This window comes from Neomonachus schauinslandi, chromosome 15 (genome assembly GCF_002201575.2).
Source record: "Neomonachus schauinslandi chromosome 15, ASM220157v2, whole genome shotgun sequence".
In the NCBI taxonomy this organism is placed as follows: Eukaryota; Metazoa; Chordata; class Mammalia; order Carnivora; family Phocidae; genus Neomonachus; species Neomonachus schauinslandi.
In genome coordinates, this window is record NC_058417.1 from 47,479,758 (window position 1) to 47,493,835 (window position 14,078).

Sequence of the window (14,078 nt, forward strand, 5' to 3'; positions counted from 1 at the left end):
CATATCAATGTTTAGACACACTGAAAGCCTGTGGATGGCTTTATTGCAATTTTAGGCTCTGTTAGTGGAATTCTTTACCTTTTTCTGTATCATGGATCCCACTGGCAATCTTGTGAAGTCTATGTGGTCCTTCTCAGAAAAATACTTTTAAGTTTAATAAAATATTAAGATTACAAAGAGAAGTTTTATTGAGTTATAGTTATTGAAATATTAATAAATCAAAGTCTTGATAAAGTAATATGTATGTTTCTAAACTAATGCAATAAATATCAAGATTTAGCAGTGGGCCTGATAACCATTGTAATTTATTGAATAAGAATGAAGATAAACAATATTTAGTGATTATCCCAAACTATGATGGACTATAAAAATATCTGTGATTTCTGTTAGTCATAGGTATTGCTAAATACTACCTTGGTTTGTTGACTGTATTCTTAGTTGAAGGGAAATGCTGAAGGTCAATTAGGGTGGTGAAAATTAAGATGGGATTTTCTTCTCCATTCTAATTTCCTGACACTCTAAATTGTGTTCATGGACCTGTATCAAGTTTAAGAACCCCAACCTTAAAAAGTATCAAAGGGTCTTAGACACCTGAGAATTTTGTTAGCCATTTATTAACTGTTGTTAGTAGGGACATGTGATAATTCATGGAGCAACTCATCTCCTCTCTGAGATGGCTGGAATTTGTCATTTTGTAGTCGCCACCAGCATTTCTTCTCCCAGCCTCATAATTACAAAGAAACCCCCAGATAGCACCAGTTCATCATTTTGAATTAAATGACCATTTTAAAAAAGTAGTTTTTATTAAAAAAAAAAACCACAGTATTAGATTTATAGAAAACTTGACAAGATAGTACACAGTTTCCATATACCCCATACCCAGTTTCCTTTATTAACGCCTTACATTATTTTGGCCCACTTGTTACAACAAATGAATCAGTAGTGATACATTATTATTAACTAAACTCCATAGTTTATTCAGTTTTCCTTAATTTTTATGTGATGTCCTGTTGTCCAGGATCTCATGCAGGACATAACATTACATTTAGTTGTTACGTCTCTCTAGTTTACTCTTGGTTGTGACAGTTTCTCAGGCTTTCCTTGTTTTTCATGATCTTGACAGTCTTGAGGAATGTGGGTCAGGCATGTTGTAGGATGCTCCTTTATTGGATTTTGTCTCATGTTTTTCTTTCTTTCTTTTTTTTTTTAAAGAATTTATTTATTTATTTGACAGAGACAGAGACAGTGAGAGAGGGAACACAAGCAGGGGGAGTGGGAGAGGGAAAAGCAGGCTTCCTGCTGAGCAGGGAGCCCAACGCTGGGCTCGATCCCAGGACCCTGGGATCATGACCTGAGCTGAAGGCAGACGCTTAATGACTGAGCCATCCAGGCACCCCTGTCTCATGTTTTTCTTACTATTAGACTGGAGTTCTGGGTTGAGGCAGTAGGATCCCACAGGTGCATTGCTATTCTCATCATATCATATCAGTGGTATGTGAAATTAATGGCATCACTTTTTTTAAAGAAAGATTTTATTTATTTATTTGAGAGAGAGTGAATGAAAGCATGTGCAAGCGGGGAGGGAGAGGGACAAGCAGCCTCCTTGCTGAGTGCAGAGCCCGATGCTGGGTTCCATCTCACAACCCTGAGATCACGACCTGAGCTGAAATCAAGAGTCGGATGCTTAACCAGCTGAGCCACCCAGGCGCCCAATGACATCACTTTTGAGATTAACCTTGATCACCTGGCTGCCCATGCTTAAGAAGTAGGGAATTATGCTCTCCATACTTGAGGATGGAGTATCTATATAAATTAAAGTTTTTCTGATGGGAGATTTGTCTCTTCTTTCTCATTTATTCATTTATTGAATCATTTATATCAGTATGGACTTGGGATATTATTTATTTTATATTCTGGGTTATAATCCAATATTCCTTATTTTTTTGCTCAAATTGTTCCAGCTTTGGCCATTGGGAGATCTTTCAGTGGGCTCCTGTGCCCCTTTGACATACCCCCATCAATGTGGATACCACGGAGAAGGTATTAGAAACCAAGACCTGTGTGCTAGGTGTGCTCAGTATTGTTGGGGTGTCTTTTCTTTTATGCCCTTTTACCTGATGGAGCAAGGGAGTGTATGTGCATATACTTACCTGTGTATATATGCCTTTTCATAAATATTTCTATATGTAATCATCTATCTAAACATAATTTCTTAGTGATGTCTGTAACTGAAATGAATTACCACGTGGATTGTACTAGCCTCTTCCCATTGTGTATCTGTAAATTCTTAATCTAACAGTGGAAACTTGGCTTCCACCATCCTTCTTCATTGTTACTTAGTTGTTCCATTCCCGTATACACGTATACCAGTATCAGAGTTATTAATCCATAACCCCATGGGAACCAACTTTGAGTACAGTGCTTATAAGCAGTTACTTTTTGCTTTTGGACTTGCAGACTCCACTCATTTTAAAATTGCTTAGGCTATCACTTTTTCCCCATCCCTTCAATGAGTTTTTTCATGTATTTGTAATATAACTAGATTCTCTTGTCACAGTCTGCATTTCTTCCTCAGATTCCCCCCAATTCCTAAATGATTTTTTAAATTTGCATAATATAGGGTTCATTTTTTGTGCTTTAAAACTCCATGTGCTTTGACAAATGCATCTTCTCATGTATCCATCATTATAGTGTCGTACATATTTTCACTGTTCTAAAAAATCACTTGTGCTTTACTCTATTCATCCCTTGCCCCTCTCTCTAGAATCCCTGGGAACCACTGATCTTTTTAACTGTTTGCCTAGTTTTGTCTTTTTCACAGTGTCATATAATTGGAATCATACAGTATGTATCCTTTTCAGACTGGTTTCTTTCACTAAGGAATTGTACATTTAAGGATTCTTCATGTTTTTGTGGCTTAAAAACTCATTTCTTTTTATTGATGAATAACATTCAGTTATATGGATGTACCATAGTTTGTTTATTCATTTATCTATTGAAGGATATCTTGTTTATGTCCAGTTTTTTGGCATTGATGAATAGAGCTGTTGTAAGTATTCACTTACAGAGTTTTGCATGGGCATAGTTTTCAAATCAATTGTAACTCAAATCATTTGCAAATTCACTATAGGAAATATAGCCAAAACAAATCAGTGCATATATATGTACCATAAAATATTTATGAAAGTGTTCATAACAACATTATTTTTAATAGCCAGACACTGAAAATAATCCATCAATAGAATGGATAAATTATTTTATGTATATTCTTACAAGGGACTATATATAGCAATGAAAAAGTTTTAATTACTGCTATACCCCATGACATGGATGAATCTCTCAGTCATGCAATATGCATGATGAAGCCTGACCCAAAAGAGTACTCTATGATTCCATTTATAGGAAGCTCAACAAAGCCAAAGTTAATTTTTTTGTGATGAAAGAGTAGTGGTTGCCTTTGTGGAGAGGATGACGAATAAGGCTTCAGAACGGCTGCTAATGTTTACATCTCGTAGTGGCTCATGGGTATTTTCAATTTGTAAACAGTTATTAAAATGTATACTTAAGATTTGTACATCTTTTTGTCATATTTCAATGTATTTATATAATAAGATAAAATATATCAATCTTTTTGCCACTCTAAATAGTTGCTGAGTTACTAACCCTTTCTAATTTTTAGCTCCTATAGGATTCAAATGTTTGTATGTAAAATTCCAACATCTGTATCTCCAGTCCTTATGTCTTATTCTATCAGTTGCATAACCAAAGGCCCATTGGATATTTTATAATTTCCTGATATGTAACTTACTGAAAATCATGTCTTTATTTCCTACCAAAATAATACTCTTTGCTGAGCTTTTTCTTAATTCTCAATGTGCTATAATTCTCTTGGCATATTAGATTTTGAGCCTGGAAGATTTATAATTCTTGCCACTTGTCATCTCCTTTATTCGGTATTTTACTTAATCATACTATTTACTACTCCAAAAATTTTCTTGGATCTTCTCTCTCCCTTTCTGTTTCCACAGCTACCACTTGAGTTCAGGCCATTGTTGCCTCATTCCAAGACCCTTCTAGTAACCTGCTAGTTGCTCTCCCTGTCTCCTCCTGTTCTATACCCCATAAGTGCAGTTTGTCCCATTCATGTCCCATGATCGAGAACTGTAATTACTAATCTAATGCCTATTATAACTTCTGCTTACAAGCCATGCCCATTCAAGAACTCCAACCTCATCTTCCGAGTGCCACCTCTGAGTTCACGATGTGGGAAGGTATTCTTTGCACACAAGGTAATCTGTTTGTCATTAACTATACAGTTACTTGTTTCTTCCTTGATCTTGTTGTTCCCTACCTGGAATTCCCCTCTACACTGTCTGTCACAGCCTGCAAAGTAATGATTCAACAGCATCTTTTTTCCTGAATATCTTTTTATCCCATTTTGAGGCTTCTATTATTTTTTATCCTCTCACTTCTTTGTATTCAGTTTTAAAAAGATTACTTTGCCTAAATATTGTTGTCCTTAAGGTATTTCAATATACATCTGTACGTTTTCCCTTAAATTTATTTTACTTACTTTGGGTCTATTTTATGTAAGACACCATGAGTGTTAGGAAAATGCCTTAAAAATACATCATAAAAATGAAATAATAATAAATTAAAAAATAATAAAATGAATAACTGTCTTACTATGCCAGGTGATAATAAAATGAATAACTTACTATGTGAGTGAATTCTGTTGCATTTATTATTCTACAGGTGCTGTAAGTCTTCTCATACTGTTGTTTCTTTCTCTGAATTGACCTCGGTCATAATTTGCTTCCTGTGAATGTGGTTTTGTGTGATTTCTCAGCTAGCCCAGACCTTCCTGCTTATTCTTTCATGCCATATTGGGTTCAGAGATGCTATGGTCACAACTTGTATATATGTTATTGTTTAACCAAGCAACAGATTATTTGCATCCCACTTAGTTTGTATAACCATGTTCTGATGACATTTTCTAAGATCTCCAGCCATGGGTCATGCTTTCTTGGAGTATTCCTACATTTCTATTTGATCATCATTTCATTTTGCAGACATTCCTCATATATTTTGAGTCATGTAAATTTTCCTCATAGATTTTTAAATTTCAGTATCTGGACCATTCTGCATGTCGATTTCTGTTTTTTTTTTCCCTCTTGATCCTAATTTTTGATGTGCCTGGTATTTTCTGATTGAATGCTAGACATTGTGTATGAAAGATAGTAAATGCTCTGGATGATGTTATCTTGCCCAAAGAGGTGCCACCCTAACCTATGAGAGACGTCTGGTGTGGAGACAGCTCCCCTTGATCCATTCAGGGACCGAGGTGACTCAAGGCCGGGTTGCAGTCCTTGGTCTACCTCTGATTCACTCCCACTCCTAGTGTGGCCTTCTACACAGTTTGAGGTGAAAGTCTCTGATGTTACCAAGGGCCTTCCTCCTTGAATACTCTACAGTTTTTCACTCCTAAGTACAGTGACACTGCCGAAAACTCTACTCTGCATTTCAGAGTATTTTCTTTTGGTTTCTTAGCCATCTGCCCTATAAATGTTAGGAATTTGGGAAATTCCTTGAGGAGAAAATTGCTTGAGTGGAACCCCCTCCTATGTGCACCCATTCTCTCAGGGATCTTGGTTCCTCAAGTCCTGTCTGCCTAGGCCACCCCCTGCTCTCATTGCCTTGCCTCATCCTCACTCTCCAAGATTGGGGAATGCCTCAAAGGTGAAAGCAGCTTATGGAGAGAGTTGACTCATCTCTCTGAGGTTTCTTTCTCTGGCCCTCTTAAGTCCTAGCTGCCTTGGAAGTTCTCTAATGCCTTTAAATTGATTTTTTCTTGATGTCTTTGGGTTTTTCACTTTCAGTGCAAGTGTGATCTGCTGCAAGCTACTCCTTCATAGGCAGAGATAGAAGTTCCTCTCCAAGGGTTTATTAAGACAGAGTTTCATTTCTGTTTCTAGTATATCTTGTCTCTTTTGGGTAATTTCCAAGAGAAGAGGGAATAAAAATAATTTTTATTCTGCCATTTAAAGCTGGAAGGCCAAGTATGTATTCTTTTCTTTGTTTCTTCCAGTCAATCGATATTTAAGAAACAAGGAGAGTTTAGAATATGTATTGGAAAATTGAACTATCTTCTAAAAGGAACCCCCAAAGCAGAGGGATCATTAATAATGAGGCAGAGTGAATAGGATCCATGGAGAAGAAATCTGAGCATCTGATATGTGTCAGACTCTGAGCTAGGAATTGTATGTATTTTCTATATACAATATCTATAGAACATGTTTTTACATTAGATGTAATTATTTTCATTCCTCAAATTCAGAATCTGTTGCTTCCAAAATTTAAATTATATACCTAAATTCGTATTATAATGAAGAAAGGATGGAATGAATAAAGAATGTTAGGGTTATAATATTATTTAATGCTTAAACTTTATTTTAAATGTTTATCTTAGAATGAGTATAAAAAGATACTAATTGATTGGAACATCATCCTAACCTTTTCTATTTGCTCACACTTACTGGAAGTGTAATTGTTAAAATGAAAATCAATTGTCCCTTCAGCTAAAGTCTGCTTACCCTAATTTTAGATAAAGTACTTAGTCATAAACATATTGATCTAGTTTTATAAAGATGAAAAATTCAAAATAACTTAAACATCATATAATAGGGAAATGATTTAATTATGTGATGATTTTTGAAGACTTTGGAAAATGCAGTGCTTTTGATAAAATGGTAAGTAACTAAAAATATGAAACAAATGAAAATTTCATTCACTAATACTGCAACTATGTAATAAAATATTTTTATACACTAATGTGATAATACAAGTATCACTTATTTTTTAAAATAAAAATTTTTAATTAAAAATACTACATTATTTTTATGATTTTAAGAAGTTTCTAGAGCTTCAAGTGAAGAGTAAAGAACATTGCCAAATATACATTTATTAATAGTTGCATAAAGAGAATGTAACTTTTGTGAGGATAAGGACTTTGTCTCTCTTATTTACTGGCTTGCCCCAGATCCCGAAATAGTACCAGATTTAGTAAATATTTGTTGAATGAATGAATGAATAGCTAAAAGCATATAAACGTGATGGCCCTACTCTTATGGGAGAAAGCATTCTTTTTTTTTTTAAGATCTTGTTGAGTTAGAGGTTGGTATAATTTTTACCAGTATGATTTATGATACATTTATTTTCTGTATTCTTTTTTTTTAATTTTAATTTTTTTATTCTATTTTCTGTATTCTTATCTCTAATAGGGTATATATTTTCTTCAGGCTACTTAATGATACAGAAGTGTTATAAAATCAGTTGGAGACTTTCCTAACAATGACCTATTCTTTCAGAACCAGGTGGTCAAGGAACTGGAGTCACGTGTCCAGCAGCTGACTGGAGAAGCAGAGAACAGTAACTTACAGAGACAGAAATTAATGCAAGAAAAATTGGAGCTTGAAAGATGTTACCAGATAACATGTAATGAATTACAAGAAGTAAAGGCAAGGTATTGTCTGAAGTCAGATATCTATCAGATGTGGCTGTAAAGTACTGATACTAACTCTAAAAATTATTTACCAAAATTAATCACACCTGTGCATTTAACCTTGGGACGTTTCTAGCATAAATATTGCCATTTGTTGATTTTAAAAGTCCTATTTAATATAAGAAGCATAACGTTTAAGAACAGTTGATTAAAATGTGGATACTTGCTTGATATATTGAAATATAGTGCATTTGAATTTGGTTCACTAAAAAAGTTCATTATTAGATATTCTAAATGTATTAGAAGTATATTTTATTCTCTTATTGCTTTTAGGCGCAACACACTGCATAAAGAGAAAGATCATCTTGTAAGCGATTATGAACAAAACATGAAACTATTACAAGCCAAATATGATGCTGATATAAGCCTTCTGAAAAAGGAGCATGCTCTTTCAGCTTCTAAGGTATTATATGCTGGTAGATATAGCCATACAAAGTAGTTACTTACCTTACTCAGCATAGAGCCATAGATAGCCATGTGGAAGCTAACTATTTGGCATTTGAAATTAGTCTCTTTCTGCTTTATTCTTGAAATAACTGAAATTTCAAGAATTTTTATTGGTATTTAAAATACTGAAACTGCTGAATGTCTAATACAGAGCATAATATAAATACTTAATAAACTAAATTCTGCTATAAGCTAACCCTTTTAAGTACCAAATTTTTTTAACATACGAAAAATCATACAAAAATTCAAGTGGAAATGTTCACTTGTGTTAATAATGCATATTGTAGAGTAACTATGTACACTGTTATTATTATTTTGAAATCTGGGTCATGCTTTAGCTTTCCTATCATCACATACACATACATACAGGAACCCATAGACACCCTTCCTGGCACCCACACACTTTTGTGTCAGATACTCCACAAAGAGAATCCTATAGCTGCAATTCTAAGGTAGTCAATTACTTGCTATTTCACGAATGAAGTATTCCAGTGGATTTGCTTTTAAAATTAAAATTTAGAAGCTTTTCTGTAAGCCCATTATCTTTACATAAGTATTATATTTTTGTAACTTTAAGTACTGTGCAGAATTTAGTTTATGTTTTGACTTTAAAAGATTAATTTTTAAACTTTTAAAAAAATTTTTCATTCAGATTTATAGATGATTTTAATTCTGATTAAACCTTCAATCAGGGGGAAAAGTAAGTCTATTCAACCAGAAGTTCTAGGATGGTACTGTTTTTCATTATTCTTAAAATTCTTGTAGGCATCTGGTATGATTAAAGAACTAGAAGAGAACATCTGTCAATTAAAACAGCAGCTCCAGGAATCAGAACTTCAAAGAAAGCAACAACTAAGGGTGAGTCCTGTATTTTTATACAGAGCAGTGGCTAAAACTCACCTTTCCTTTTCTTGATTATAAGTATAAATAAGAGTCAATTAAGAAAAATCCTCAGGCATACAAGTAGCCATTTTTTTCTTTTGTTGCATTGTATCATTTTTCATCTTACTCATTTTAACAAAAGTAGATGCTGATGGGATATAGAGAATAAAGAACAATAATTATATTGCATAATCTTTTTTGATTCATTCAAAAAATAAACCTTATTTAAATACATTATTATTTTAGAATAATTTCTTCCCTTTAAATTACTCTCTACCAGTCTTCAAACTGTCTCGTTCTCCTTCACATCTTGTAGATCTTTCCTTTTCCCTCATGGTCAAGAATTGCCAAAGACTGACATATGATATAATTTCAAATGTGTTATTTCCATATTGAGTCAGTTGATTACTTTTAAGTAATTTCCTAATCCTAAGGGCCAGAAAGGTTCTCTTCCACTGTAAAGTAGGCCCTTTTGAGAGTAGGAACATCTTCAGATAACTAAGGTTTTCTGTTCTGCCCTCACACAAAGCTACTCACGTTTCTATTTGTAGTTTAGAAGATTGGACAGGTAGGGCTCTTGTAATAATATACAAAACTTAAAGTTTGTCATCGGGTAGATTGATTTATTTCCTTAGGTTACAAATTGTATTGACGCTAGTAGCAACTTTAAGTACAATAAAAGTCAATATTTATTATTCACAGGATCAAGAAAATAAGTTTCAAATGGAGAAAAGTCATTTAAAACGCACCTATGAAAAAAAGGTAATATGTTTTATGGGACGCTGTAAGACATTTAAAATGGCCAATGAGGCAATTGAGAATGAGGGCTGGTTTTTATGAAGCCATGCATTCTAGCCCTTAAAGAATCATTGATTTCTTAAGTTTATTTCAGCTAGCCAGTGATCAAATTTTGCTTCATTTTTCATGTTTATAAACAGCTTCTTTACATTGATTATGAATGGTATCAATGTAAAAACAGCCCTGTATATTATATTTAATGAGTGAAGAGTATTATGGTATTAACCTCTCATAATAACACTTTGAAATTATATGTTTTTTTTCTACCAGTTTAAAAATATGATACAGCTGATGGGAGCTATTTGTATTCTGTTGTATCATATATGTAGTAATGTTAAATATTTAACCAAAGAATATAAAACAATTAAAAATTGTCTACTACTTAAACATTTCTTTAGTAATTGCTTCTTGTCATTTGGAATAGTGAGTAATTCTGCATATGCTGGCATCCCTGTTATCAGTAATAACTGGGGGTTTATTGACATAATTTAATACCTTTGGCAATAAAATGCAGAGTTCTATAGGTTTATGATTTTTATACTTAAGTTTTGAATTTGTTGTTTGCTATATGACATGGAAAGTAAAAGAATAGTTGAAATAGTAAAGATTTTATTGTTACTTTTATAATTATTTACTGTTGTAATATTAACAAAATTAATCCATTTGTAAAATACATAATGGAAAATGAGTAAGACATTATCCCTTCAATAATTAAATACATACAAATTAAAATTAAACAGGTTATATGGCATAACATTCTTTTTTTTTTTTTTTTTAGATTTATTTATTTATTTTAGAGAGAGAGAGCAGGGGGAATGGGCAGAGGGAGAGGGGAAGAGAGTCCCAAGCAGACTCTGCTAAGTGCGGAGGCCGACGCAGGGCTAGCTCATGACCTGAACTGAAATCAACAGTCAGTTGCTTAACTGGCTGAGCCACCCATGCACCCCATACACGACGTTCTTAAAACACTTTGTATATCGCATCTTACTTATCCATATAGTCACTCAGCAGATATTCATTAAATGCTTTCATTGGGCAAGGTATCATACGAGGTGCTGGGATCGGGGAGAGGGTTAAGGATGAATTAGCATAGATTCTGCCTTCCAGGAGCTTAATGTCTAGGAAGAATATTTCTGTCATTTGGAAAAGTGAGTATTTCTACTGACATGTATTGACCTGAATACATGCCCTTTAAAATTATGATTTTCTTATTGCTAAAGTTTTTTTGTTTTGTTTTGTTTTGCTGATGTTTCAATACAGTCTCAATGCAAGGTCTTAAATATATTTCATGTCTAGGGGCACCTGGGTGGCTGAGTCGTTAGGTGTCTGCCTTCGGCTCAGGTCAGGATCCCAGGGTCCTGGGATCGAGCCCCACATTGGTCTCCTTGCTCAGCAGGGAGCCTGCTTCTCCCTCTCCGACTCCCCCTGCTTGTGTTCCTGCTCTTGCTCTCTCTCTCTCTCTCTGTCAAATAAATAAAACCTTTAAAAAAAAGAAAAAAAATTTCATGTCTACAAAATGATATCAGAACCAGAGAGGGGAATACTGCTTTCATTGGAATAAAGAATTTTTTTTTATTTTTTACTGTTGAGCCATGTAGCTTCATAAATATTTGACTTACTAAAAGAAGACCATACAGTATCATAAGCCTTACCCCCACTGTACAAAGCATCCTCTGGGTGTCCTTGTTAGTCCATTGTTCATTCTTTGGGCAGATGTCTGGCTTCCTGTTCAGTAAGGAACACCTTCTTAGCCTCCTGCTCCATTGAACTCTGCAGTCACTCCTCTTCCTGAGATGATATCTGGGTACCTGTGAGATAGGGAGAGGGGCTGGTAGCAAAGAGAAGGACACACACTGACTAATTGTAAAAGAATGTGTTCCTATCCCAAACTTCTGTAAGTCCTACTGAGGACAGTTAGATACAGAGACAGAGCTGGAGAGAGAGTCTTTCTTCTACCACTGTCTTTTCTTGGCTTCAAAGGACACTAAGGTTTCTGGATCAGCCCCTCTGCCTGGCAGACACACCCGAGAAACAGAACGTTAGAGCTCAGTTGGTCCCTATCCAGTAGCCTTCGACCCACTCCTGTTCTATTTCGCTTAGGGAGCAGACCTAAATTCTTTGTGTTAGCATCGTAACAGCTTTTCCCTTTCCACAAAGTATCAGTTGGCTTTAGCTTTTTAATAATGTCACTAGTTAAAGTGTGTTAGTTGTTTTCAATGTAAATAAGAAGTGTTTAAAATAATAGCAATCTTAAAAAGGAAAATAAGCTCAATTGTTCCCGTTGCATATGTTCTAACATTATTTATACTGGAAGAATGTTGCTCAGCATGTCACTTTTTGTTTTACAATTAATTCCACAATCTCCCCCTTTTACATTGACATCTGTTCTTCTTTATTAAACCTGCTGTGATCTTAGTCCTTGAAGATTGGATGTCTCGTACCCCCCTCAGGGAATATCCTTTTTGACTGTGCAAAGAGCTGACATAAATCTGACATAGTCCTGGACTGTGGAAGTCAGTAGCTAAATGGGTTGTATAGGTTTTTTGTTTGTTAGCCAGTGTTACAGGTGTGCACATTCAATAACTCTTGGTAGAAAACTTAGTTCTGAATATCTGTTCAGGAGGAGGAAATGCCATCTGAGTGACATTACTTCCTCATGCCAATAAGAAAGCAGCATGAGAGGTCCTAACTTGTCTTTGAGGTAAGAGAAACAGCATCAAATGCTGTCCCTAATTTAAGCACACACACATTATCTAATGGTTTTTATTGATCTCTAGTGGCTATTGCCTGCTCTTAAGATCTTTGAACATCAAACAAATAATAGGTAGTAAAACTAAATGTCATTGTTTGATGAAGTGTCCTAGTCTGTTAAATCAGGAAATGGTTAGGCTAAATGATTTTACTAGCAAGGAAACACCTGCCTCCTACAAATAACCTATTGCTTGTTTTCCAAACAGGCACCAAAGAGTGAAAGATGGTGCTGTTTACCTAAAGAAGTTTGAGGGACAGATGTTAAGCATGTATATTCTAAAATGAGCTAGAATTCCAATACCTGCTTATAATTTCTCTGATGTAACTGTGTAACAGACGAGATATAAAGTCTGCTGGAGTTCAAAACCATCAAAAATAGTATTCCAATGTTTTGCATTCACTTAAAATTCTTTTCATTAGGTTAAAATAATTTAAAATGTTCACAGCTTTACACATAATATATTGTGTAGTATTTTCCAACTACCACTGGCATGATTTTCTTTAAGAGGACAGTGTGCCTTGAGTCAAGTTTTAAACAATGAAATTGCACAACGAAACGACTTACAGAAAGAAGCCATGCAGCCCAGTGCCCACATGTCTCCTGTGGGGAAGCCGAGTTGGAGATGGGGTGGGGTTAGCCAGGCTGTGGATGTGTGGGTGAGCAGCAGTTCACTGTTCCTTCCCATACCAGCGTGTCTGCCACCCGGTATCTGTGTTCTTGTGCAGAGCGGAATCTCTTTCTTATTGATACAAGTACTTCTTTCTTGATTACTTAGTAAATTCTTGGGTTGCCAGGGAAAATATTAATAATATTTTACATATGTTTACATACATTTACATACATTTACATACATTTAGTAAATGTTCAGTAATTGTGCTTATGTCTAGTTCAATTATTTACAACAAACTCTCATGTTGGGGAATATATGCTCTATCTTTGACTCTCCGGTTTGTATTTTCATTATTTAAGTTACTAAAATTCACTTTTGGTATTAACCATATAGAGTAGGGAAAGGATTACAAGATCAGTTCAGATTATTCTCCACTGCCTTGCGTACATTAAAAAGCAAGGGTGGATAGTAGCATTATCTTTATCACCCCTGGAATATAGGTAAACTATCTGGAATATAGGTAAAAACTAAAACTAAAATCCAAAAAGGCTATCTGGAATATAGGTAAAAGCTAAAACTAAAATCCAAAAAGGCCCTTAACCACACAATACAAATATATTCAATTAAGGACAAATGGAAAAACAATTTTTGTGTTGGCCCAGGAATTGTGCTGGGTGCTGGGGATGTAGAAATAAAGGAGAAACAGCTTCTAGCTTTAAGGACCCCTCAGCTCAAAAGTCTGTGCATCGACACATGTATGTTTACCTCAGAGGGAAGTCTCTCCTTCCGCCCCTCAGATAGTCCCATTTCTGCCTTAGAAATGGTTCCAGTGCTTTTAGAGGCAATAAATCAGATCAAGGTGCTTGCGTTAGCACATTGACCAGCATCAGGAAGTCACGGCTGCAAACCTGACACAGGTTAAGATTGAAGAGAGAGTGATAAACAGCACTTTTATAAGAGCTCCCATTATTAGCAATCCAGGGGCCATCTTCGGAAAGGGCAGCCAGTGCACCTAGGGGATTTACTGT

At 35.0% G+C, this 14,078-nt stretch overlaps 1 protein-coding gene across 1 annotated transcript in view; it reads left to right on the forward strand.

Annotated features, from left to right (window-relative positions):
- The window catches only part of CEP112 (centrosomal protein 112), a 409,030-nt gene that overhangs the window by 92,976 nt on the left and 301,976 nt on the right, over positions 1–14,078 (forward strand). The window contains exons 12-15 of the mRNA XM_044921845.1: positions 7,368–7,522; positions 7,835–7,964; positions 8,774–8,866; positions 9,593–9,652. Coding sequence (XP_044777780.1) covers positions 7,368–7,522; positions 7,835–7,964; positions 8,774–8,866; positions 9,593–9,652 — 438 coding nt within the window. The remainder of the gene's footprint in view (positions 1–7,367; positions 7,523–7,834; positions 7,965–8,773; positions 8,867–9,592; positions 9,653–14,078) is intronic.